Raw genomic sequence first — 25,794 nt, 5'->3', positions numbered from 1 at the left:
TTATTATCCACTAATGAAAAAATTACAGGACGACTTAGAGCATTGGAAAGACTTACCACTAACACTAATAGGAAGGATAAACTGTATTAAAATGAACATTTTCCCAAGGATACAATACCTATTTCAGGCATTGCCAATAAACTTGACAGAGAAAATCTTCAAGGAGTTAAAGAAAATAATAAGGAAATTTTTATGGAAAGGGGAGAAACCGAGGATAGCACTAGATAAATTAACAGAATGGTATAAACAAGGAGGCTTACAACTGCCAAACTTTAAAAATTATTATAGAGCTGCACAATTAAGATACCTATCAGATTTTTATCAAACAAGGGAAAAGCCAGATTGGACTAGATTAGAACTAGATAAAATAGGGCAGAAGATACCCGAACATATATTATATAAATGGGACGAAAAATTGGTACAACGCAGGAATTCTCCAGTATTACATCATCTGCTCAATATTTGGAAGAAGATTCATGTAGAAAGGAATAAAACAAATTACCAATTACCAAAACTAATACTGACGCAAAATCAGCTAATCCCTTTTACAATAGATAACCTTTCCTTTAGAGAATGGGAGAAAAAAGGATCAAAAGAATAGAAAATTGCTTTTCGGGAAATAAATTATTATCCTTTGAACAAATGAAGGATAAATATAATATAACTCACGATACAGTGTTACCAACTGAAATCCTACTTGAAGGACAAATTGGGAAGCAGTCTGAGGTTACCAGAGGGAAGTAATTTTGAATATGTGATTACAGACACAATGATAATCAAAAAATTTGTAACAAACATGTATATTAAACTACAAGAAAAGGAGAATTAGGAAACAAATGGTAAAACTAAACAAAAAAGGGAACAAGATCTAAACATAAAGATAAAGAAGGAAACATGGGAGAAGTTATGCTCAGGAACTCTGAGAAATACAATAAATACGAGGTTACGTATGATACAATATAACTGGATACACAGGCTATATATTACACTTCAAAAGTTAAATAAATGGGACCCAACAGTATCTGACAGATGTTTTTGCTGTAAAAAGGAAATGGGAACAACAATTCATGTAATCTGGACATGTGAGAAAGTGAAAAAATTTTGGGAAGATCTAAACCAGATATTAAATAAAATCACAAAAAGCAATATACCAAAAAACCCAGAGATCTTCCTCCTAAGTAACATAAAAAACAAAGAATTTGGACTTGATTTGGATGGTGCACAAAAAAGATTTGTTATGTTAGCCCTACCTGTAGCAAAAAAATGTATTATGTTAGCCTGGAAATTAGAAGATAACTTGAGAATACAACAATGGTATATAAAAATGAATAAATGTATTCCATTTGAAAAAATAACCTATAATTTAAGAAATAATATTACAATATTTGAACAAATATGGGAGCCAGACATGAAACATAATAGAGAAAACCTACCGGGGATGTGCAAAGAGAGAGGAAAAAAAAACCAAACAGGATTTATCTTTGGGAGAGAGAGGGAGAGAGAGAACTGAGCAGTAGCTTTTGGGAGGCTGCAATGTGGCAAGCTGGTAGGCTTGCTGAAGACCCCATTCTGAAGACGGGCAGTGAGTTCTGAGTTCAGCCTGTTGAAAACTCTTGTGGTCCTTACAAGAGGAACTGGCTGGCTAGAGTGTTTCTCATGAAATACGGGAAACAAGTGGATCTCTGTGGTGACCTGGAAGAAGAGGTTATTATTTGGAAAACCCATGACGGGTCCAGTTTCTTTGGCAAGACACTGGAGTTACTGATCAGAGGGAATCAGCTTGTATGTGTCCAACGAGCAACAAAACTCTCTCTGAAACCGACAAGAACTTGGAAGAGTGAGAAGTGAGATTGGACTGTGAATCAAAGAACTTCCCTGAACAAATACACATTACGTACATGTGCGCTTAGAATTAGAAAGGGGTTAAGTTCATCGTAATAAGTTAAAGTTTGATCCTGTTTTTATGTTTAAAGAAAATTAAAAGCAACCTTTGTTTAAGTAACCATTTGTCTTGGTAAATTTCTATTGCTGCTGGGTTTTGGGGTTCTCTGAACTCATAACAGAGTACATAGATGACATCATACACAACATTGAGATTCTCTTTTTTTGCAGACGAGGCAGAATTACCACTAATTGGTAATGCAAAAAAAACTATACATAGTCTCTACATGTAAACAAATAAAGAACTGTAAACAGATAATGAATGTAAACAAACTGACCGTGCAATTCAGAGAGAATAAAAAAAATAAATCAACTGTAAAAGAAAGAGTCTTTAAATGAGTCTCTGATTGAGTTTGTAGTTGAGGAGTCTAATGGTGGAGGGGTAGCAGCTGTTCCTGAACCTGGTGATGTGAGTCTGGTGGCACCTGGACCTCTTCTCCCCGTAACACCCGATTCCCTTCCTAATCAAGAACCTATCTCCTCTATCTCAAATGACTTGGCCCCATCGACATTGAATTCCATAGATTCACCACTCTCTGGGTAAAAGAGATGAAAGGAATGAATTTCTTGAAATGAATGAATACCATCATTGCATTTGCCTTCCTTAGTAGTTTTAGGGGAACTTGCATGAGGACTTCCAAGCCCCTTTGCACCTCTGATTTCTTTTTTTTTTGAAGACTTTATTTAAAATTTGACTTTATTTAAAATTTTATAACATGAATACAATAGAGAATTACATTTAAAGAAAAATTTAAAAAAAATTAAAATGGTATGATTACAATATTACATCAGAAAACTACACAAAATAACCCCCCCCCCCCGTTAATTGTAACACAATATTAGTAATCTAACAAAATTAGTCCAGCCCTCCCCTCCCGAAATAAAGAGTGAAGAGTTAATAAAATTAACAATATTATATATGGAAAAAAAAATACCCACTTACAAAAAAAGAGATAAAACTTAACTTAAAAAAAAAATTCTAACAACAAAAAAAATTTTTTTTTATCAATACTAAAATATCACTTAAACATATATTTAAATCAAACTTTGCACCTCTGATTTCTGAACTCACTGCCCATTTTGAAACTAGTCTACTTTTTTTTTCCTTCCACCAAGGTGCACGATCATATACTTCTCAACACTCTATTCCATCTGCCATTTTTATGCCCAATCTCCTAACCTGCCTAAATCCTTCTGGCTTTCTCAACGTTACCTCCTATCTTTGTATCGCCCACAAACTTATCAATTCCGTCATCCAAATCGTTGGCAGATAACGTGAAAGAAAAGCAGTCCCTGCGCTGATCCCTGATGGACACCACTTGTCACCGGCAGCCAACCAGAAAAGGCCCCTTTTATCCCCACTCTCTGCCTCTATGCCTTCTAACATCTATAATTTTGCGGGCTCTTCCCTTGCTTAGCAGCCTCATGTGCGGCACCTCGTCAAAGGCCTTCTGAAAATATCAATAAAATGTATTCATTTAGGACCTTATCTATATTTTCTATCTTAGATCACAAGTTGCCCCTCTTGTCCAAAAAGAATTCTACTTTTTTCTTTGGTTATTCTTTAGTCCTCAATCTTCATATGAAGTCTTTGGATTCTCTTTCATTCTGTCTGCTAGTCATTTCTCATGACCCCCCCTTCCTAATTTTATATTAAAGTGAAGTTAAAGAATTTCTTGTATGTTACATTCTAAATGTTGTATTACGTGATAATAATAGAATCTTTATCTTTACATTTTCAGTATCCTCAATTTTATTTCCTGATTTCCAATACCTGTAAATTTTATTCATTTGAGAAAATGACGAGATTTCGTGATGAACTTGTGTTCACCTTTGCTGGAACTGATGCAAGAGGTCAGAGCAGCTTAGTCAATTAAAATTCTCTCCTGGGACACAAGAGATTGCAAGTGCTGTAACCTGAAGTAAAAATAACTGCAGGAAGAAGTCAGTAAGTCGGGCAGCATCTGTGGAGGCAGAAGGAAGTAAAAACACACAACCGGTCTTGCAGTGTCTATAGGGGGAAAAGATATATTACTGATGTTTTGGTTCTGAGCTGTCCTTTTTATTAATTTTAAAAATGCTATTTATTTATTTGTTTGTTTGTCTATTTATTTATCTAGTTATTTATTTTTAAAATTTATATTTTCACACAAGTTTGTACAGGCATATACATTGTTGGTGTCATCATTTGCAACTCATATTCGTGTCTTTTCCAGCTCCCCCCCCTCCCCATATCTAATACAAACCAGGTCATCCAGACTTTGACCAACAACAAAATACTTTCTACACCAGGGAAATAAATAATAATTAGGGAATGGGGATGGTTGCATTGAGCCATTCTTCAAGGTATAAGCAAAGAACAGGAAGGTGTCAAAATAAAGACTGAAGACTGGTCGGGGGAGGAGTTCAGACCAACAAAAGGGGTTAATTGGATATGATAGAGGAGAGGTGAGAATTGATTTTCGCTCTGTGAAAGGAGGCAGAGGAAACAGGGGAGAGAGAGAGAGACAGGCAGAGCTGGGGAAGAAGAAGGGGGAGGGATTTAATGGAAACCTGAGAAGACAATGTTAATGCCATCCAGTTGGAAGGTGCCCAGACGGAAGATGAGGTGATGTTCCTCCAATTTGTGGGTGGTCTCAGTCTGGCAGTGCACGAGGCCATGGGCAGACACGTCAGCAAGGGAATGGGATGGGGAATTGAAATGGGTGGCCACTGGGAGATCAACGCTACTGTGGCGGATGGCGCTGAGGTGCTCAACAGAGCGATCTCCCAGTCAGTGCCCTGTCTCTCCGACGTAGAGGAGACCACAGCGGGAGCACCGGATGTAGTGAACGACCCCTGCAGATTCACAGATGAAACGTTGCTTCACTTGGAAGGACTGTTTGGGGCCCCGAACGGTGGCGAGGGAGGAGGCAAGGGCTGTGATAGTACAGACCTATCACCAAGGTATATAGTTACAGTATCTAGAGTATGTAATGACTGTGCTTACAGCGATTGGCTGAGAGCTTAGCCACGCCTACTGTCTGGGCCTTAAAGGGTTGTGTCCCTAGCCAGGTCGGATCATTCAGACTGGTCGGCCACTTGTGAAGAGCTCCTGTCTTTTGCTAATAAAAGCCTTGGTTTGGATCAACAAGTCTTTGGTTCTTTCGACGAGCTCTACAATTTTATTAGCAAAAAGAATTTTTTTAAAAAGGGATGGAGCGTCTGACTCGGCCAGAAAAACTTGACATTGACCCACAGTCAGCTACAGCCTTCAAAGCCTTTAAGTTCTGGCTGTTGAACTTTGAAAACTTCCTAAGGCTCATTGAAGTGGAGGAGGATAACTAGCATCTAACAGCATTGCTGACTATGGTGTCCTTGAGAGTCTACGAGAACATCCAGGATGAGACCACTTACACCGCAGCCATAAAGGTACTGAAAGAACTGTACGATCAACCAATGAACAGAGTTCATGCCCGGCTCGTGCTTGCGTCGAGGAAGCAACAGCCCGGCGAGTCCATCAGGGCATATTTACAAGTAGTAAAAAATTTCTTCAAACTGCCAGTCGGCTGAACCTGACCTACAATTTTGATAAGTGTGTCTTCCGGACCACAAGACTCGCGATTCTAGGTTGCGTGGTGGAGAACGGGGTAGTGATGCCAGATCCTGTCCGCATGCGTCCCCTAATGGACTTACCCCCCCACCCCCCCATACCCAGAAAGCGCTCAAACGCTGCCTGGGCTTTTTCTCATATTACGCCCAATGGGTTCCACACTACGCCGACAAGGCGCGTCCTCTTATCAAGACCACCTCCTTTCCCCTCTCGACCGAAGCCAGAGAGGCTTTCGATCGAATCAAATCTGACATCGCCGCTGCAATGCTGCACGCGATCGTTGAGTCTGTCCCGTTTCAAGTCGAGAGCGATGCATCTGACTTCAGCCTGGCAGCCACCTTGAACCAGGCCGGTCGGCCTGTACCCTTCTTCTCCAGAACCCTCCAGGGTCCAGAGAGCAGACACTCCTCGGTCGAGAAGGAGGCCCAGGCCATAGTTGAAGCGGTGCGTCGTTGGAGACATTACCTCACTGGGAGGCGCTTTACACTGTTGACTGATCAACGCGCGGTCTCCTTCATGTTCAGCAACACCCAGCGTGGTAAGATCAAAAACGACAAAATCGCCAGATGGAGAATCGAACTCTCCACCTTTAACTATGACATCCTGTACTGGCCTGGTAAGCTCAACGACTCGCCTGACGCGCTCTCCAGGGGGACGTGCGCCAGCATACAGATGGACAGACTACAGAAACTCCATGAGGTGCTCTGTCATCCAGGGGTCACTAGATTTGCCCACTTTGTGAAAGCACGCAACCTACCCTACACAGTCGAGGAGATTCACTCCATGACTCGAGCCTGTTCGGTGTGTGCTGAATGCAAGCCCCACTTCTTCCGTCCGGGGAACTCTCACGTTATCAAAGCCACCCGCCCCTTCGAGCGTCTTAGCGTAGACTTTAAGGGGCCATTACCGTCGACCAACCGTAATAACTACATCCTTACGGCTATCGACGAGTACTCCCGCTTCCCGTTCGCTGTGCCCTGCCCAGACACCACCGCCACCTCAGTGATACAGGCTCTTCACAGCATCTTCACCATTTTCGGGTACCCCAATTCCATCCACAGTGATAGGGGGGTCCTCATTCATGAGCGCAGAGCTGCAACAGTACCTTCTGGAGTATGGTATCGCTTCAAGCAGGATCACCAGCTATAACCCACGCAGTAACGGCCAGGTCGAGAGGGAGAATGCCACCATCTGGAGAGCGGTTACACTGGCTCTCCGGTCTAAAGGTCTCGCCACCTCTCACTGGCAGGAGGTTCTCACTAGTGCCTTACACTCCATCGCTCCCTATGTACCGCAACAAATGCCACCCCCCACGAAAGGATGTTCCTTTTCCCGAGGAAATCCGAATCAGGAACCACTGTACCGTCATGGCTCACCGTCCCTGGCCCCGTCCTTTTGCGACGCCACGTCCGACACTCAAAGAACGACCCCTGGTCGACCGAGTGACTCTACTCCACGTGAACCCGCATTACGCCTACGTTGAGTTCCCAGATGGGTGGGAGGACACTGTTTCGGTGCGGGACCTAGCTCAGGACGCGGTAGGCCCAGCAACCCCCCCAACCCAACCTTCCCCAACTCTTTATTCCCCAGGCCCCGTGCCGGAACAGAAGGACCAACAGCACCCCAACGACCCGGGCCACCCTGCCGACAACACGGCTGGGGAATTGAGCGAAGGAGCGGTCGCACCCGACGAGCCCACTGGCGACACCACTCCAGCGACCCCAATCCCGGCACCACGGCGGTCACGCCGGATGGTCAGACCCCCTGACCACTACAGTCCTTAACCTACCCCTTCCTTCCCTTCTCCCTCTTCAGCCCTTCCACCCAGGGTCAGTTCTCCAAGAAGGGGTGAATGTGATAGTACAGACCTATCACCAATGTATATAGTTACAATATCTAGAGTATGTAATGACTGTGCTTACAGCGATTGGCTGAGAGCTTAGCCACGCCTACTGTCTGGGCCTTAAAGGGTTGTGTCCCTAGCCAGGTTGGATCATTTTGGACAGGTCGGCCTCCAGTGAAGAGGTCCTGTCTTTTGCTAATAAAAGCCTTGGTTTGGATCAACAAGTCTTGGTTCTTTCAACGAGCTCTACAAGGGTGCAAGTGCAGCATCTCCTGCGGTGATAGGGGTAGGTGATATTTCAGGTCGAGCTCCAGCTTGATGACTTGGCATCACTATGGTTACAGCCCGATGTGTCCGAGCAACTGATGCTTCACTCCTCCTGTCATTGCAATATAAATCTCTCAGCAGATTTCTCTCTTCACTTCTCCTCCCCCCCACCCCGTACACTTATACAGCCTCCGTTTGAAGGCTCTAGAAATATTTATCTCAGTCATTCCCTGTGGGAATGAGTTGCAGATTCTCGTCAACAGTTAAAACACAAAGTTGGAGAAGCTCAGCAGGTCAAACAACGTACTTTATATGAGAAAAGAAACATAGCCAATGTTTTGGGCTGGAGCCCTTCAAGGTGTCAGCAAAATATAGGCATTTTGCTCAAGCCTAAACGTTGGCTATGTATATTTATCTTTACTAATATAAACACTTTTACTTAAGAAACAATCGCATTCTGATGAAACTTTAATCTTCACACATCATTAGACCCGACTGTCATTATTTACAGAGGCTTGAAGTTGCCTGCCCAGCAATTCCGCCCACATCAAAGATGGCGTCGGACACGTGGGGTTGGAGGGATGACGCAATGCGGAGTCGCCCGCCGCTGAGCACGAGAAGCGATGGCGTCCGGGTTTGCGGCGCTGGGTATCCAGTCGTGGCTGTGGAGGCAGGGAGAGCAGCTGGGGATCCGGCAGCCCACGCCGGTGCAGGAGAACTGCATTCCCGCCATCCTGAGGGGTGAGAGTCCACGGACAGGGGGACCCTCTTCCTACTCCAGGCCTCAACCTCCCCTCGGTCTCGTTCATACCCCCCCTCCCCTCGGTCTCGTTCTTACCCCCCCTCCCCTCGGTCTCGTTCTTACCCCCCCTCCCCTCGGTCTCGTTCTTACCCCCCCTCCCCTCGGTCTCGTTCTTACCCCCCCTCCCCTCGGTCTCGTTCTTACCCCCCCTCCCCTCGGTCTCGTTCTTACCCCCCCTCCCCTCGGTCTCGTTCTTACCCCCCCCTCCCCTCGGTCTCGTTCTTACCCCCCCTCCCCACGGTCTCGTTCTTACCCCCCCTCCCCACGGTCTCGTTCTTACCCCCCCTCCCCTCGGTCTCGTTCTTACCCCCCCTCCCCTCGGTCTCGTTCTTACCCCCCCCCTCCCCTCGGTCTCGTTCTTACCCACCCCCTTCCCCTCGGTCTCGTTCTTACCCCCCCCTCCCCTCGGTCTCGTTCTTACCCCCCCCTCCCCTCGGTCTCGTTCTTACCCCCCCTCCCCTCGGTCTCGTTCTTACCCCCCCCTCCCCTCGGTCTCGTTCTTACCCCCCCCTCCCCTCGGTCTCGTTCTTACCCCCCCTCCCCTCGGTCTCGTTCTTACCCCCCCCTCCCCTCGGTCTCGTTCATACCCCCCCTCCCCTCGGTCTCGTTCTTACCCTCCCCTCGGTCTCGTTCTTACCCTCCCCTCGGTCTCGTTCTTACCCTCCCCTCGGTCTCGTTCTTACCCTCCCCTCGGTCTCGTTCTTACCCTCCCCTCGGTCTCGTTCTTACCCTCCCCTCGGTCTCGTTCTTACCCTCCCCTCGGTCTCGTTCTTACCCCCCCCTCCCCTCGGTCTCGTTCTTACCCACCCTCCCCTCGGTCTCGTTCTTACCCCCCCTCCCCTCGGTCTCGTTCTTACCCCCCCCTCCCCTCGGTCTCGTTCTTACCCACCCCCTTCCCCTCGGTCTCGTTCATACCCACCCCCTTCCCCTCGGTCTCGTTCTTACCCCCCCCCTCCCCTCGGTCTCGTTCTTACCCCCCCTCCCCTCGGTCTCGTTCTTACCCCCCCCCTCCCCTCGGTCTCGTTCTTACCCCCCCTCCCCTCGGTCTCGTTCTTACCTCCCCTCCCCTCGGTCTCGTTCTTACCCCCCCTCCCCTCGGTCTCGTTCTTACCCCCCCTCCCCTCGGTCTCGTTCTTACCCCCCCCTCCCCTCGGTCTCGTTCTTACCCCCCCTCCCCTCGGTCTCGTTCATACCCCCCCTCCCCTCGGTCTCGTTCATACCCCCCCTCCCCTCGGTCTCGTTCATACCCCCCCTCCCCTCGGTCTCGTTCATACCCCCCCTCCCCTCGGTCTCGTTCATACCCCCCCTCCCCTCGGTCTCGTTCTTACCCTCCCCTCGGTCTCGTTCTTACCCTCCCCTCGGTCTCGTTCTTACCCTCCCCTCGGTCTCGTTCTTACCCTCCCCTCGGTCTCGTTCTTACCCTCCCCTCGGTCTCGTTCTTACCCCCCCTCCCCTCGGTCTCGTTCTTACCCCCCCTCCCCTCGGTCTCGTTCTTACCCCCCCTCCCCTCGGTCTCGTTCTTACCCCCCCTCCCCTCGGTCTCGTTCTTACCCCCCCTCCCCTCGGTCTCGTTCTTACCCCCCCTCCCCTCGGTCTCGTTCTTACCCCCCCCTCCCCTCGGTCTCGTTCATACCCCCCCTCCCCTCGGTCTCGTTCTTACCCTCCCCTCGGTCTCGTTCTTACCCTCCCCTCGGTCTCGTTCTTACCCTCCCCTCGGTCTCGTTCTTACCCTCCCCTCGGTCTCGTTCTTACCCTCCCCTCGGTCTCGTTCTTACCCTCCCCTCGGTCTCGTTCTTACCCTCCCCTCGGTCTCGTTCTTACCCTCCCCTCGGTCTCGTTCTTACCCTCCCCTCGGTCTCGTTCTTACCCTCCCCTCGGTCTCGTTCTTACCCTCCCCTCGGTCTCGTTCTTACCCTCCCCTCGGTCTCGTTCTTACCCTCCCCTCGGTCTCGTTCTTACCCTCCCCTCGGTCTCGTTCTTACCCTCCCCTCGGTCTCGTTCTTACCCTCCCCTCGGTCTCGTTCTTACCCTCCCCTCGGTCTCGTTCTTACCCTCCCCTCGGTCTCGTTCTTACCCTCCCCTCGGTCTCGTTCTTACCCTCCCCTCGGTCTCGTTCTTACCCTCCCCTCGGTCTCGTTCTTACCCTCCCCTCGGTCTCGTTCTTACCCTCCCCTCGGTCTCGTTCTTACCCTCCCCTCGGTCTCGTTCTTACCCTCCCCTCGGTCTCGTTCTTACCCTCCCCTCGGTCTCGTTCTTACCCTCCCCTCGGTCTCGTTCTTACCCTCCCCTCGGTCTCGTTCTTACCCCCCCCTTCCGACCCATTCTTACCCTCCCTCCCCTCCACCTCAGGCCCCTGGTAACCCTCTCGCCAACAGCTTCTCTCTGGCCTATGCTTGGCTCTTGCTACTCCTCCCTCCCCTTGTGTCTCCCTCCACCTCCCCCCCCCCCCCCCCACACCCCAGCCTTGGTATCTCCTCTCCAGCCTGTGCTTGGCCCTCCTCCCCTTGACCCATATCTCCAGTTCTGACTTCCATATCAGACCCCAGACCCAAATTTTGTTGTTTGCTGTGTCCCCAGGGCAGGACTGTCTTGGCTGTGCCAAAACTGGCAGTGGTAAAACAGCAGCTTTTATTTACCCCATTCTCCAGAAGCTTTCAGAGGATCCGTACGGAATATTCTGCTTGGTGCTGACACCTACCAGGTAACACTGAATTTCCCAAACCATTGCAGGGAACCTACCAATGCCTTCAGTGGGGTGTAGACAAAAGAAATTGCGGATGATGGATTGCGGAACAGAAACCATGCTGGTCAAGTAACGTCTGTGGAGGCAACAGAGCAAGGCAACGTTTCAGATGAGACCCTGCTTCAGGACTGACAAAGGGTGTTGGAGCTAAAATGTTGACCTGTGTCTCCTCTTCCACGTGTAGTCTAAACATCTGAAATTTCCAGTTTTTTAAAAAAAAGAAAGCATTGTTCTTACCAGATTCATTTTTTTGAGATTAAAAGACTCAGCCGGTCTTTTCAGCATCCAAAAAAATCAAAGATATATTGCCGATGTTTCAGGCTTTCAGGCAATATATTTTTGTCTCATATGGATGCTGCGAGACCGGCTGAGTTCCTCCAGCGTTTCAGTGTGTTTTTACTGCAATCACAGCGTCTGCAGACTTTTGTGTTTCACTCTCATTGAGAGGTTCCTCTTGGGAGAGGTGGAATTTGTTATTCTGCCCCTGGAGTGATATGTACAAGATTGCTGGGCTAATAGATAGGTTATGGTCTTGTGCTGGTACTCCGACTTACGACCTTAATTGGAACCGAAGGATTGGTTGTATCTCGAAAAGGATGTAAGTTGGAATTTTGCCCGCGTGCATGGAGTACCAAAGTCTTAAAGTAAACTTTTTAATTAAATGTTGTATTTGACAAACTATAACAGGGATACAGGGCATATAAGAGCCAAAATGAGCCGAGTTACCTTGTTGGTCAGCGTCCCGGGGCCCATAGGCTGGGCGTGACCCCCTTGATTCCCGTGCGCATGCATGTGTCTTCGGTTGGCGCATGCGTGGTAGGATCGTGTATTGGAGCTCGGTCGGTGCATGTGTAAGAGTTAAGCCCCCTAATGATATTGAATTCGTGCCCTAGGTAGGTTTGCTGGGTTTTTGCTACCCTGGGGTGTGGGAAAGAAATGGTTAAAGTCTCACCTGAAGTGAGACTTCTTGCTGTTAGGGGAAATCCCCACAATCATTTAAAATTCTTCACACCCAGGAGTAATTTGCCCCACGACTCATTGCATTCAGTCAAGTACAAAGTTTTTTTTTGAATTGACATTTTCTGTGGCCAAACAACAGTTTGGGAGAATGTGCATCAGAAGTGCTTGTTTCCATTAAAGGACATTTTAATCACAATCTACTCTGTGCCTTTTGCAGGGAGTTAGCCTATCAGATTGCAGAGCAGTTCAGAGTTCTGGGAAAGCCTCTGTCCTTGAAGGACTGCATTGTTGTTGGTGGAATGAGTGAGTATATGACAAACATTGTGTCCTGGAACATTGCAGCACAGTCACTTCTCCCCATGATGTTGTGCTGACGTACGTAAGCCTACTCTACAACAATCTAATCCTTTCCTACTTCACACCCATAACTCCCTATTTCTCTTCCACGAGTCTTTTGAAAGTCCCTTTTTTATCCGCTTCCACCACCACCCCTGGCTTAGTATTTCAGGCATTCACCACTCTGTTTTAGGAAAAAAAACTTACCTCTGCTATCTCCCCTGAAAAGGATCCAGGCCACCTTAGACAGATATCCTCTGATATTTGCTATTGTCACTTTATGGAAAATGTGCCACCTGATCTATGCCCCTCAATCTTGTGTACCTCTTATTAAGTTGCCCCTCATCTTTCATCAATCCAAAGAGAAAAGTCCTAGCTTGCAAGTCAACTTTGCTTCTTTAAACTTGTTCTCCAATCCAGGCAACATCCTGGTAAATCTCCTCTGCGCCCTATCTAAAGCATCTGCATTCTTCCTGTAATGAGGAAGGAGACCTAAACAATTCTTCAAGTGTGGTCGAACCAGAGTTTTATAGAGCTGCAACATTACCTCACAGCTCTTGAACTCAATCCCCCAACTAATGAAGACTAGAACACCAAATGCCTATCAACCTTGAGGGAACTCTGGACTTGGACTCAAAGATCCCTTTGTTCCTTCACGCTATTAAGAATCCTAAGTAAAAACACAATGCTGGAGAAAATCATCAGGTCAAACAGTGTGCTTTATATAGCAAAGATAAATATACATAACCAATGTTTCAGGCTTGAGCCTTTCATCAAGCCTGAAATGTTGGTTACGTCCCTTGTTCAACCTGCTGAGTTTCTCCAGCATTGTTTTTACTTCAACCATGGTGTTGCAGACTTTTGTGTTTTACTTCCTAATAAGAATCCTGTTACTAACAACATATAGTACTCCACCTTTCAGATCAGCCTTTCAATTCACGCTTACCGAGATTGAACTTTATCTGCCAATTCTCCACTCAACTCTGCATCGTGTTGTGAGCTATGACAATTTCTACACTAGAAACCTTTGTGTCATCTGCAAACTTACTGACCTCCCCCCACCCCACCCACTTCTTCCTCCAAGTCATTAATAAAAATCTCAAAGAGCAGGGGTCGCAGAAGAGATCCCTGCAGATCACCACTAGTCACCAACCAGCCAGAACAAGTGACTACCACCCTCTACCTTCTGCAGGCAAGCCAAGTCCAAATCCAAGTAGACATGGATCCCATGCCTCATGACTTTCTGAATGAGTCTACCATGGGGAACCTTGTCAAACACCTGATTAAAATCTATATACACCTTGTCCATCATCCAACCTTCAATTTCTTTTGTCACCTCCTCAAAAAACTCAGTTAGGTTTATGATGTACAACCTGTCCCTCACAAAGCTATGCTGACAATCCTTGAGAAGACTCTGGTTCATAAATGCTGTCCCTAATAATCTTCTCCAGTAGATTGGGCACCACTGATACAAGACTCATTGATCTTACCTGTGTCTTATGGGAGCCTTAGCCTTTTGTACCACTTTCTCTGCTCACTGAACCCTCTCAACTTAAAGCCCACTCCTGCCATAAGAAGGACATAACCCAACATAGAAATAGAAACAGGGGTTGGCCATTTGGCCGATCGAGCCTGCTCTGCTATTGAGATCATGGCTGATCTGATGATGGCTCATCATCTACCTGCCTTTTCCCCATATCGCTTAATTCCCCTACTGTGTATAAATCTACTGCTTCAATGGGCAGCAAATTCCATAGATTCCCCACCCTCTGGGAAAATGCCATGATTGTCCAGCCCCCTGGCCCAGGCTGTCCCACCCCAGCTTTCTCTCCCCACCACGTCCCCTGCCACCCTGCTCCCAGCCCGCCCTGTCCTTCCTTTAATGGGCAATTTCACACAAGCACCAGAAAATAAGCCCATCTCACAGAAGTGCCTACTTTTACCAGTACATTTACGGACTCACTTTCGCATCAAGGCATGCTGCTACTCACTGCAAAATCAGCTGACATTTGCGAGTGAATTCGCAAATCCAAATGGAGAGGGGAGATGGTTGTCCGACAAGGGATAAAGGACAACTCAGGAGGGGGAGGGGAGAATGGGGTTAAAGAAGTTTTAAATAGGAGAATAGGGAAAATGTTTGATGTTTTAGAAATGTTGTCTTATAAAGTGTTCAAAACAAGAAAGCAGAAATGGATAAGAAGGAAAGGTAATGATGGAGAAACGGAAAGGGAAGATAAACAAAGTATAAAATGGCTACGCTGAACTATATGACTTTAAATATTAACGGAATACATAACCAAATTAAAAGAAAGAAACTGCTAAATTCACTGAAAAAAGAAAAAATTGATATAGCATTTGTGCAAGAAACACATTTAACTGAATTGGAGCACAAGAAATTAAAGAGAGATTGGGTAGGACACGTAACAGCAGCGTCGTAGAATTCAAAAGCAAGAGGAGTAGCTATATTAATTAGTAAAAATGTGCCAATTAAAATAGAAGAGGAAATAATAGATCCAGCAGGGAGATATGTAATGATAAAATGTCAGATATATTCGGAGTTTTGGAATCTACTCAATGTATATTCACCTAACGAAGAAGATCAAAAGTTTATGCAAGATATTTTTTTGAAGATAGCAGATACGCAAGGGAACATATTAATAGGAGGGGATTTCAACCTGAATTTGGATTCAAATATGGACAAAACTGGGAAAAAAATTAACAGAAAGAACAAAGTAACCAAATTTATAAGTAAATCGATGGAAGAAATGCAACTTTTGGATATATGGAGGAAACAACACCCAAAGGAAAAGGAATATTCATATTACTCGGCTAGACATAAAACATACTCAAGAATAGACCTATTTTTGTTATCAGCTCGTATGCAAGATAGAGTAAGAAAAACAGAATATAAAGCTAGAATATTATCGGACCATTCACCCTTAATATTGACAATAAAGTTAGAGGACATCCCTCCAAGAATGTATAGATGGAGATTAAACTCCATGTTACTCAAAAGGCAGGATTTTAGAGAATTCATTGAAAGACAAATTAAAATGTATTTTGAAATAAACACGGAATCAGTGAAAGATAAGTTTATACTATGGGATGCAATGAAAGCGTTCATTAGAGGGCAAATAATAAGTTATGTAACCAAGATGAAGAAGGACTATAATCAGGAAACAAAGCAGTTGGAAAGGGAAATAGTAAATATAGAAAAAGAATTAGCAATGAAGGAAGATACAACTAAAAGAAGAGAATTGGCAGATAAAAAAATAAAATATGAAACACTACAAACATATAAGGTGGAGAAGAATATAATGAAGACAAAACAGAAATATTATGAACTAGGTGAAAAAACGCACAAAATTCTAGCATGGCAGCTTAAGACAGAACAAGCTAAGAAAATGGTATTGGCATTAAGGAAAAAAGACAAACAAATCACATATAATCCAAAGGAGATCAAGGAAAACTTTAGAGAATTCTAAACAAAAATGGGAACAAGATTTAAATATAAAGATAAAAAAGGAAACATGGGAGAAGTTATGTTCTGGAACGATGAGAAATACAATAAATACGAGGTTACGTATGATACAATATAACTGGATACACAGGCTATACATTACACCTCAAAAGTTAAATAAATGGGACCCAACGGTATGTGATAGATGTTTTCGATGTAAAAAAGAAATGGGAACAACAATTCATGCAATCTGGACATGCGAGAAAGTAGAAAAATTTTGGGAAGATCTAAACCAAATATTAAATAAAATTACAGAAACAATATACCAAAAAATCCAGAGATCTTCCTCCTAAGTAACATAAAAAACAAAGAATTTGGAATTGATTTGGAGGATGCACAAAAAAGATTTGTTAAGATAGCTCTAGCCGTAGCAAAAAAATGTATTATGTCAACCTGGAAATCGGAAGATAATTTGAAAATACAACAATGGTATATAGAAATGAATAAATGTATTCCATTAGAAAAAATAACATAGTTTAAGAAATAATATTGAAATATTTGAACAAATATGGGAGCCTTACATGAAACACAATAGCGAAAACCTACCGGGGACATTCACTACCTAAATTAACGAAAGGAGAAGGAAATGAAAAGAATTGACTCAGTGGAATTTCTTGTTTATTTTTATTGAATGACAACATTGTTTGACTGGTTTAATGTATCCTAGATTTTGTACTTGAAATGGACGGGAGGGGGGAGGTAGGGAGGGTGGGATGGGAGGAGGGAGGTGGGGGGGAGAAAATGGCACTGTATATATTTGAAAAGGAAAAAGTATGTATCATGGTTAATGTGGTTTATGGTGTGAAAAATAAAAAATTTAAAAAAAAGGCATGCTGCTACTGTTAAACTGAAATTCATGCTGACTGCTTGTTTTTGCTGTCTACAATATTCCCAAATATTCTCTCCCCAGGCATGGTTGCACAGGCAGTCGAACTTGCCAAAAAGCCTCATGTTGTCATTGCAACTCCAGGGCGTCTGGCTGACCACATTCGGAGTTCCAACACTTTCAGCCTAAAGAAAATTAAGTTTCTGGTAGGTGGGAGGTTGAAAGATTGTGACTACATATTGTTTAGATACTGCCTGATTTTTTCATTGGCTAGAAATGTCGGAGTGGGATCTGTTTGCCAATGTCGGAGGTTAGGTAAAAACACAATGCTGGAGAAACTCAGCAGGTCAAACAGTGTCCTTTTGTTGTGTGGGAAGGAAAGGAGGTTGGGTGGGTTCAAAGACCAATGAGTCTGGACACAGGCTGATTTTTATTGAAACACACACAAGGGGATTGCCACAGGGATAACACACACTAGTACTCTAGCACAGTATAACCAGTCATGTCAGACTTAGCACGACCGATACTAGCAACTGCTTACACTCCTATAAGCACAGTACAACCCAGACACATCGGATATAACTATTACTGATACCAGCAACGGTTAATATAGACTTATGACAACTGAAGATTACCATACGCTATCTGCCGTTCCTTGTCTAACGTGGGCACGGCACTGATGCTCTCTATATCACTAATGTACAACAGCCCTGATCACTTTACCAACAACTCCTCCAGTTTTTCTCCACAGTTAGTGACCTTGGGTGTAGCAGGGTTCTTCTCAGGACTGAAAAGCAAAAGAGCTACTCCACGTGGTGAACTTTATAGTACAGTAAGCTGGAGGGTCGGCCCAGGTAATCACTGGGTGACTGAAGGGGCCAGTGGTCAGTTATGCACTCGTGGGTGGCGGAGTCCAATTCTGATTGGCAGGAGATGCGACTTCTGCGAAGTACTTGCCGGTAGGGTCACGTGATAGACGGATTCTCCACCCTGCAACTTTATAGCGCAACCTTGATGAAGGGCTCAAGCCTAAAATATTGGTTATATAATCTTTATCTTTGCAATACGGTATAAAGTACACAGTTTGACCTGCTAAGTTTCTTCAATCACAGTGTCTGCAGACTTTCGTGTTTTACTTGGGTGGTTTAGGTGCTGGAATCGATTTCCTATTCCGTTCCACACTCCATATCTTGCTGTCGCCCTCTTGTGGTGAAATGAATGTAGTGCTGCTCATGTTTTTTTTAATTGATGTCAGTCATAAAATTCCAAGGTGATCTTTGCCAGATCCTGTATTGAATCATCCTGCACCCGAGTCAGTCTCCAAGTAAATCAGATTGTGGAAAGAGGTACGGTGAGAATAAAGGAGTGCAGAGGGTTGCCAGGACTGACAGTAGGGAGAGTGGAGGCTTGATAGTTTTTTAATTTTTAAAAAATTATTTTTAAATTTAGACATGCAGCATGGTAACAGACCCTATCGGCCCATGAGCTCCTGACACCCAATTACACTCAACTGACCTACAACCCCCAACATGTTTTGAAGGGTGGGAGAAAACCAGAGCCCCCGGAGGAAACCCATGCAGACATGGGGAGAACATGCATCTCCTAACTACAGTCAGCGTGGGATTGAACCCAAGTCCCGATCGCTATGCTGATCGTGTCTGTGACTCGATTCTATTCTGCTTAAGGAAACGCTTTCCCTTTGATCTAGGTATTGGATGAAGGTGATCGGTTGCTGGAACAGGGTTGCACCGACTTCACTCAGGACCTGGAGGTGATTCTAGATGCTGTCCCAGCCAAGCGTCAGACCCTGCTGTTCAGTGCCACCCTCACTGATACTTTGCAGCAGCTCAAGGCGATTGCAACGAACGAGCCTTTCTTCTGGGAGACCAAGACTGAGTAAAAGTTTTGTTTGTCTTAAAATATAGAGTAACGCTTCCTCACCAAAAAATTCCCAGGGTAGGAACAGCACAGATTAAATGCACAGTCAAGATTCCTCTCTTTTCAGCTTCCACACATGTTGATGGCTTGAGACCCTGTACTCCTGCCCCCTTCCTCAGCTGAAGGGTGACTTTGTAGAGAGTGGAAAAAAATGATGAGGGGCATCATTAGGGTAAATAGTCATGGTCTTTTTCCAAGGGGAGGAATGTCCAATACTCAAAAGTCTTAGATTTAAGGAGGGAGGGTAAAGATTTAAAAGGGTGTGGGGGACACAACCTTTCTCACACAAGGTGGTGGGCAAGCGCATTGCCCAAGGAAGTGGTAGAGTTGCTTCAATTATAACTTTCTAAAAGGTATTTAGATAGGCACATGGATAGGAAAGGTTTAGAAGGTTATGGAGCAAACAGAAGTGGGATGAGCTTAAAAGATAACTCAGCATGGACAAGTTGGGTCGAAGGGCCTGTCCCTGTGCTGCCAAACTCTGTGACATGGTTTGAAGTGTCCTTTGGAGCTTTATGTTGCTTGTTCAGGTTGGGTGGTAGGGATTCAGAGAATTTTATCTGATCGGCTAATAAACCTGTTCAGTTTCTATTTATTAAGCAGTTTGCGATTTGCTCCTGACAGGATGTTGCTGGATGGGCAAAAGGGTTTGGGAAATGCAGGCTGGGTGTAGTGGGAGAATTACTAGGATGATTGGGAGGGGGAAAAGAAGGGAGGTTTTAAAAAACCTTTTATCTAACCCTCGTCTCCTCCATGTCCAGAGTGCTCACAGTGGCTGAACTTGAACAGCGTTACCTCCTGATACCTGAGCGGGTGAAGGAAGCTTACCTTGTGCATCTTGTGCAGAAGTTCCACGATGAACATCCCGACTGGTCCATTATTATTTTCACAAACACCTGCAAGTGAGTTCTATGTCAGCTTTTGTATGTGTCACGTGTGACTGCTTGAAACTGGGTGGAAGCCAGAGGGAGTGCATCCTCAGTGGGTTACTCTTGACTGGCTGTTTCCTGCTCTAATTTCCGCTCCTGTTTTGCAGAATGTGTCAGGTCTTAACTATGATGCTGCAGAAGTTCAACTTCCCATGTGGAGCTCTTCACTCTATGATGAAGCAGGTGGGTTAGAGATTGCTGATCCAGAGAAATTCCCCTGATGGTGTCCCACCAAACACTTCTAGGCCAGACACTCCCCAGATGGATGCAAAGTGAAGTTCCTTCGAAACTAATGCATCAGTTGCTCTCAGGAGGCACAGCAAAGGATGAGATACGGACTAAAGCTCCCTTTATGCTCAATGGAGTCCAATCAAGTTAAGTCAATGAACTTGACATCTAATGGACTGTTACTGGGATCTGTTGGCTGATTTTGGCAGTTAGGTACTAGAATTGATTTCCTGGCTCTAATGAACACTTTGGGGGCATTGTCTGAGCCTAACCATCTTAATCTCATTTTCCTTCATCTCAAGGTCAAGAAGTAGATTGTTTGCTGAAGAGGTATAATGGACATACAGTTACTTAGAAAATGAACCGGATCTTGGCGAAATAAGACAGTAACCATTCAGACTTTGTTAAAACCTCAGACAGACACACACACAAAAGAAACAACTATCTCGAATAAGAATGGAGGTACCTCTCAATGACATTTAAAGGGTGTATCACCAATGAAACCCACCATTAGCATCCCTAGAGGCCATCAATAAGCTAGTTGGAGACTGACAGTCCTGTGCTGACCTATATGGACTCTGAATGACCCAATCTTTCAATCAACTGCAAAGTGCAATTCAGGTATTTTGGGTAATACTTCCCACCTTCCCATTGAGTTTGAGTCATTCGTGAGGTAATGTAGCAGCTCTACAAAATTCCGGTGAGACCCCACACTTGGGGTATTGCGTTGAGTACTGTTTGCCTCATTACAGGATGCTTTAGAGAAGGTATAGAGGAGATTTACCAGGATGTTGCCTGGATGGAGAACATGCTATAAAGCTAGGTTGATGGAACAAAAGATGAGAGGTGACTTGATAGAGGGAAATAAGATTGAAGGCTTTAGTTATGTTTGACAATATCATCTTTTTCCTGGGATGACAATAGCAAATATCAGTGGAAGGAAAGTTTATGGGAGATGTCAGAAGTCTCCATTTCATTGCTGGGGTTGATGGTGGAGGCTGGTACATTAAGCCATTCAAATACTCTTAAATCGGCATGTGGATGTAAGAAAAATAGATGATTATGGGTGTGAGGTAGGGAGGGATTAGATTGTTGTGGAGTAGGCTTACATTGTGGACTGAAGGCATCTAATGCTCAAAGAGTGCTTTCTCAGTTTCTGGTGGCATTCAACTGATTGTCTTGATCTACACTCAAGTCCTTGGGATGCAGTTCAGTCTTTTAACTGCTATGACCCAGAGAAATTTTCTCGACTGCTGGAAGAGTGAGAGGGAATCTTACAGAAAGGTATAAAATTATGGAAGGCATAGATAAGATAGAGGTAGGTAAGTTGTTCCCATTGGTGAGGAAGACTAGAACTAGGGGACATAGTCTCAAGATTCAGGGTAGAGGATATAATTCCCTTTGTTAAACTGGAGAAAATCAAATACACATTAAGAGGGTCCACAAAATTAATCCACAAATGGCAACCCTTCATGTGTTTTTTTTCTCTGAATTAAGAGTGCTTTTGGAGTAAAAGACTAACTGTGAGACGGTTATACCAGTGCAATTGGTAATATACGGATGATACTGTCAGCAAAGGTGGGGTGGGGCTCCGGCTGTGTACCTGAGGGTGAATATGAACATTTGTGTATATGTGTTGATTTTTGTTTTTTTTTTAAAAGTAGGAGCTCAATTTTTTTGATGCTCAATAAATAGATTTTGAAAAAGAGATTCAAGGAAGTAGATATAGGACTGAGATGAGGAGGAACTGCTTTTCCCAGAGGGAGGTGAAATCTGAGGAATTCACTGCCCATTGAAGTGGTGGAGGCTCCCTCCAAATATACTTGAGTTAAGATTGGACTGATTTTTACATAGTAGGGGAATTTAGGGATATGGGCAGGTAGGTGGAGATGAGCTGATCATCAGATCAGCCATGAGCTCATTGAATGGCAGAGGCTTGACAGGCTGAATCCTGCTCCTATTATGTACTTATGATACTATACCAGTGTTACCATACAAGCCTTCTTTGACAGTACCTCCTGAACTGAGATAACTGACATTTGGAAACCGGTAACTTCAAGTTGTATACTGTTTATTCATCTTTACGAGATCAAAAATCCTGAAAAATCCCATCACCAAACAAACTGCAGTGGTTCATGTCTGCATGGGTTTCATCCGGGGGCTTCGGTTTCCTCCCACTGCTCAAAAAAGTGCCTTAGTGTAATAGTGGACCATGGCCATTTGGCAGTGCGTACCCATCCGTGCCCATTCACTGACGTGTTTTTGCAAGACTTGCCAAACGAAATGCATTGAATTCGCCCATCGTTATTGAATGAAGATCTACCGGGACCAATGCCTGAAGAGGGCGCACAAAATCAATGAACCGGTGCGGACTCAAAAGGCTAACATGGCCTGTTTCCGCTCCGTTAATGGTTATATAAGACAACTTGTCACCACTGTCTTGAGGTGAGTTGGGATTGACCACAAATGTTGGTCCTCAAAGTGAAACCAACATCTTGCAAATACAGCAACCTCATTATAGTGGAGGTACAGGAGTAAGAAGAGAAATACTCAGGACCTGGGTCAAGGTGTGAGCTGTGCTTTTGTTCTTTTCTCTTTACAGAAGGACAGGTTCTCCACACTCTCCACGTTCAAGTCGAGCATCTTCAAGATTCTTGTGGCCACAGATGTTGCCTCTCGGTATTGAATCTTAGGCTGTGCTTTGTGAAGAGATTGGGGGGGGGGGGGGGTGAGTTGGTGTTGAGATGGAAGTCGGGTGGAAATTGTGTGGTTGGCATGGTGGGGTATTCATTTTTCTGTGCACCAGCAGTGACCAATCATTCTCTTTGCAGAGGACTTGATATCCCCACTGTGCAAGTTGTTATCAACCACAACACACCTGGATTGCCCAAAACCTACATCCATCGGGTGGGGCGCACAGCAAGAGCAGGTATATACAGACCCCACTCCCTTCTCTATCTGGGCTCTTGATTGGCCTTTACCTCCCTGGTCTGCTGTTACAGAGCAAAAAAAAACTACGGGAAGAACTTAGCAGAATTGAGGATCTCAATCCAAAATGAGGACTGTTCCTTTGCCTCTATGGATGCTGCTTGATCTATTGAGTTCTTCCAGCACTTTATAATTTGTTTTTGCTCAATTTCTGCATCTGCATTGTAATGGTCTGTTTTTCTTCTGCAGGTCGAAATGGTATATCCATCACCCTCATCACCCAGTATGACATTCATGTGGTTCATGCAATTGAGGAGGAAATAAGTGAGTTTCCCCTGCTGTAGGTGGGGGGGGGGGGGGGGGGGGAATGATGAGGGCCATTTAGGTCTGCATATAAAACCTATGACTATTTTGTTAACAGAAACCAAATTGCAGGAATTTCCTGTAGTTGAGAGCGAGGTCCTGAAGATTCTCACCCACGTCAATGTAACTCGGCGCCAGTGCGAATCTGTGAGTAGTTGAGCACCTCCTGTGACCTTGGGTTGTCAGTGGGGAGATGTACTGTTGCTTAACCAAGTTCACGGTCTCCCTCAGTCCCTGCAAGTATGCTGTATTCTACATTACTGGCTTTAACCTCCAAACACTAATAAAAATGCTTCATTTGCAGGAACTTGAGTCAACTGACTTCGATGAAAAGAAAGAAATCAACAAACGAAAGCAGATGATTCTGGAAGGACGGGTTAGTTTTTAAAAATCAGTGGAGACTAAGTCTGCATTTGACAACCCACCTTTGCTACTGTTTACATGGAGATTGTTATTTTGTTCAAAGGACCCAGATCTGGAGATAAAGAGGAGAAAGGAGCTGAATAAACTAAAAGAGAAAAAGCGCAAATTTCAGGAGAAAATGCATGAGACTCTCGCGAGAGAGGCAGCCACACGGCACAAACACAGATTGCTGAAGAAGAGAAGGCGACAAGAGAAGATTGCTTTGAGGGATTGTGATGCAGGACAGACAAAAACATGAATTATTTTTACCTGCCATTCAACATGAACCTTTTCTACGTCATCCATTTGGAGCTACGCAGGCGTGTGCTTGTGTTGAAACTAAAATATCAATTGTGCGATGTATTGGTCTCGTTTCTCAGGCTGGAGATTAAATATGGACAGGTCTCTCTTAGCATCAGAGTTCATTGGCTGAACTGCTTCTCAGAAATGTACCATCTGCTGGGCTTGCTTCTGGGATAATCTCTACATTGTGGTCGTAGTTCAGACCTCTAGATCAGTGGATGGTTAGGTTTTTATGCCACTCTACATATTGGAAGCAGTTTGACTGTCTCACCTCTGGGGTAACAGCTGTACATTGTTTCTTACACTCTAAAAGCAGGTGAGCCAGTTAAATTTGTTGGGCTGTAACATGGAATAGTGGTTGATTTAATGATGACTGAATTGGTCCCCTAAATCAATTCCCTCTACCAATATTGTTAAGACCTGCAACTTCAAGTCAGAAGTAAGAAAGCTGCTGGGAACTTTGATCAAGGACAGAGAGTATTTTGTGCAGTTTTGATTTCCTTCCTAAAGAAGTAAGCTTCCCATTGCAAAAGTATACTGAAGATTCATCAGCCTGGGATGTCAGGACTTGTTTCTGGAGAGATTGGGTCAACTAAATGTGTGTTTATGTAAATTAAGAATGAGAAAGGATCAATTGATAATTCTAATGGATGGTCACCTAACTACAGGAAAGATATTAATAAGATTGAAATGGTGAAGGATATTGCCAGTGCTGAGTTATAGGGAAAGGTTAAACAGGTTAGGACTTTATTCCCTGGAGCACAAAAGAATGAGGGGAGATTTAATAGAGGTTTACAAAATTATGATGGGTATCTTGAGTAAATGCAAGCAGGGTTCTTCCTGAGATCAAGTGAGATATAAACCAGAGGACATGGGTTAAGGGTGAAAGAGGAGAGGGTTAGGTGGGAACTGTTCTCACAGAGGAGAAGGATGAATGAGCTGCAAGCTGAAGTGAATATAGGTTCATTTTAACATTTAAGACAAATTTGGAGGGGAGAAGAATTGAGGGATATGGACTGTGTGCATACATCTGTGGGTCAGTTTGGCACAGACAAGGAGGGCTAAAGGGCAGGAGAGATTGAAGAAAAAACATTTAAAGATCTGGACTTTTGAGGCAGATTATAGAAATACATTGTTAAATATTTCACCACCATGGCAGTTTTACATTAATACTGATCTACAAAGTACGTTTTGAAAGTCTGCAGCAAGGACCCAGTGGTCAAGAATTCATCCACCACCTCTCTGGCCGTGCTTTTCAGATATCTACCACTATTTAAAAATCTGGCCTTGAAAATAAACTACCCCCACCTCATCTTAAAACTAAGCCCTTCAGAACTTGAAAGACTCCTGACTTTCTACATGATATCTGCCCTCAATTTTATTTTCTATCAGATCTCTCCTCAGCCTCCAATGTTCCAGAAAAGACAAAATTGAGTTTGTCCAACAAAAGTTTGAAGACACCAATTGTACTGAAGAGTCAATGGCAGTACAAATTGTGATGCTTTAAAAAAAAATTTGCAGACAAAAAAAAATGGCAGAAGAATGCTGGAACAGGTCATGAAATTGAATACAAGGTTAACTTGTTCCTCATGAAGTCGTGAGGGAGTGTTGCATAGTCAAGGACATTAAGCAAACCATGATTTTCTGTTTAGGTAGATGCAAAAACAATTTTATCAGCTGCAATCCTCTGGACCTACAACAAATTAATTGCAAGAATACCTCATTCTTGTTCCCAGGAGCCAAACTACACAAAACCATACTCCATTTGAACTGCAAACTAGAAACTTCAGTGGAGCAGTACAATAGACATGGATGGTGTCTGATCTGATCACACCATGAGTTTGCTCGCAAATTAAAAATGGTTAAAACTAAT

The 25,794-nt window shown here is 44.5% G+C and overlaps 1 protein-coding gene across 1 annotated transcript; it reads left to right on the top strand.

Moving 5' to 3' along the window:
• The first annotated feature begins 8,209 nt into the window (after window positions 1–8,209).
• On the top strand, window positions 8,210–24,030 carry ddx49 (DEAD (Asp-Glu-Ala-Asp) box polypeptide 49). The gene is made up of 13 exons (XM_069927792.1): window positions 8,210–8,384; window positions 11,023–11,146; window positions 12,366–12,451; window positions 16,915–17,036; window positions 18,539–18,726; window positions 19,530–19,670; window positions 19,805–19,880; window positions 22,528–22,604; window positions 22,757–22,854; window positions 23,103–23,177; window positions 23,275–23,363; window positions 23,521–23,592; window positions 23,683–24,030. Exons 1-13 carry the CDS (start codon window positions 8,267–8,269, stop codon window positions 23,875–23,877), a joined length of 1,461 nt encoding a protein of 486 aa, XP_069783893.1. The 5' UTR covers window positions 8,210–8,266; the 3' UTR covers window positions 23,878–24,030.
• Window positions 24,031–25,794: the final 1,764 nt, after the last annotated feature.

The sequence above is a fragment of the Narcine bancroftii genome, chromosome 3 (genome assembly GCF_036971445.1).
Source record: "Narcine bancroftii isolate sNarBan1 chromosome 3, sNarBan1.hap1, whole genome shotgun sequence".
Taxonomy (NCBI): domain Eukaryota; kingdom Metazoa; phylum Chordata; class Chondrichthyes; order Torpediniformes; family Narcinidae; genus Narcine; species Narcine bancroftii.
Note: the sequence above shows the minus strand (reverse complement) of the source record. Positions and strands in the feature narration are given on the sequence as shown.

What these genes read in the sequence shown, in the direction of transcription:
- ddx49 (XM_069927792.1), top strand. Translation starts at nt 8,267, where the DNA reads ATGGCGTCCGGGTTTGCGGCGCTGGGTATCCAGTCGTGGCTGTGGAGG. An exon ending in ATTTTCACAAACACCTGCAA is followed by an intron (nt 19,671 to 19,804) that starts GTGAGTTCTATG and finishes CCTGTTTTGCAG; the next exon opens with AATGTGTCAGGTCTTAACTA. An exon ending in AGATGATTCTGGAAGGACGG is followed by an intron (nt 23,593 to 23,682) that starts GTTAGTTTTTAA and finishes TTTTGTTCAAAG; the next exon opens with GACCCAGATCTGGAGATAAA.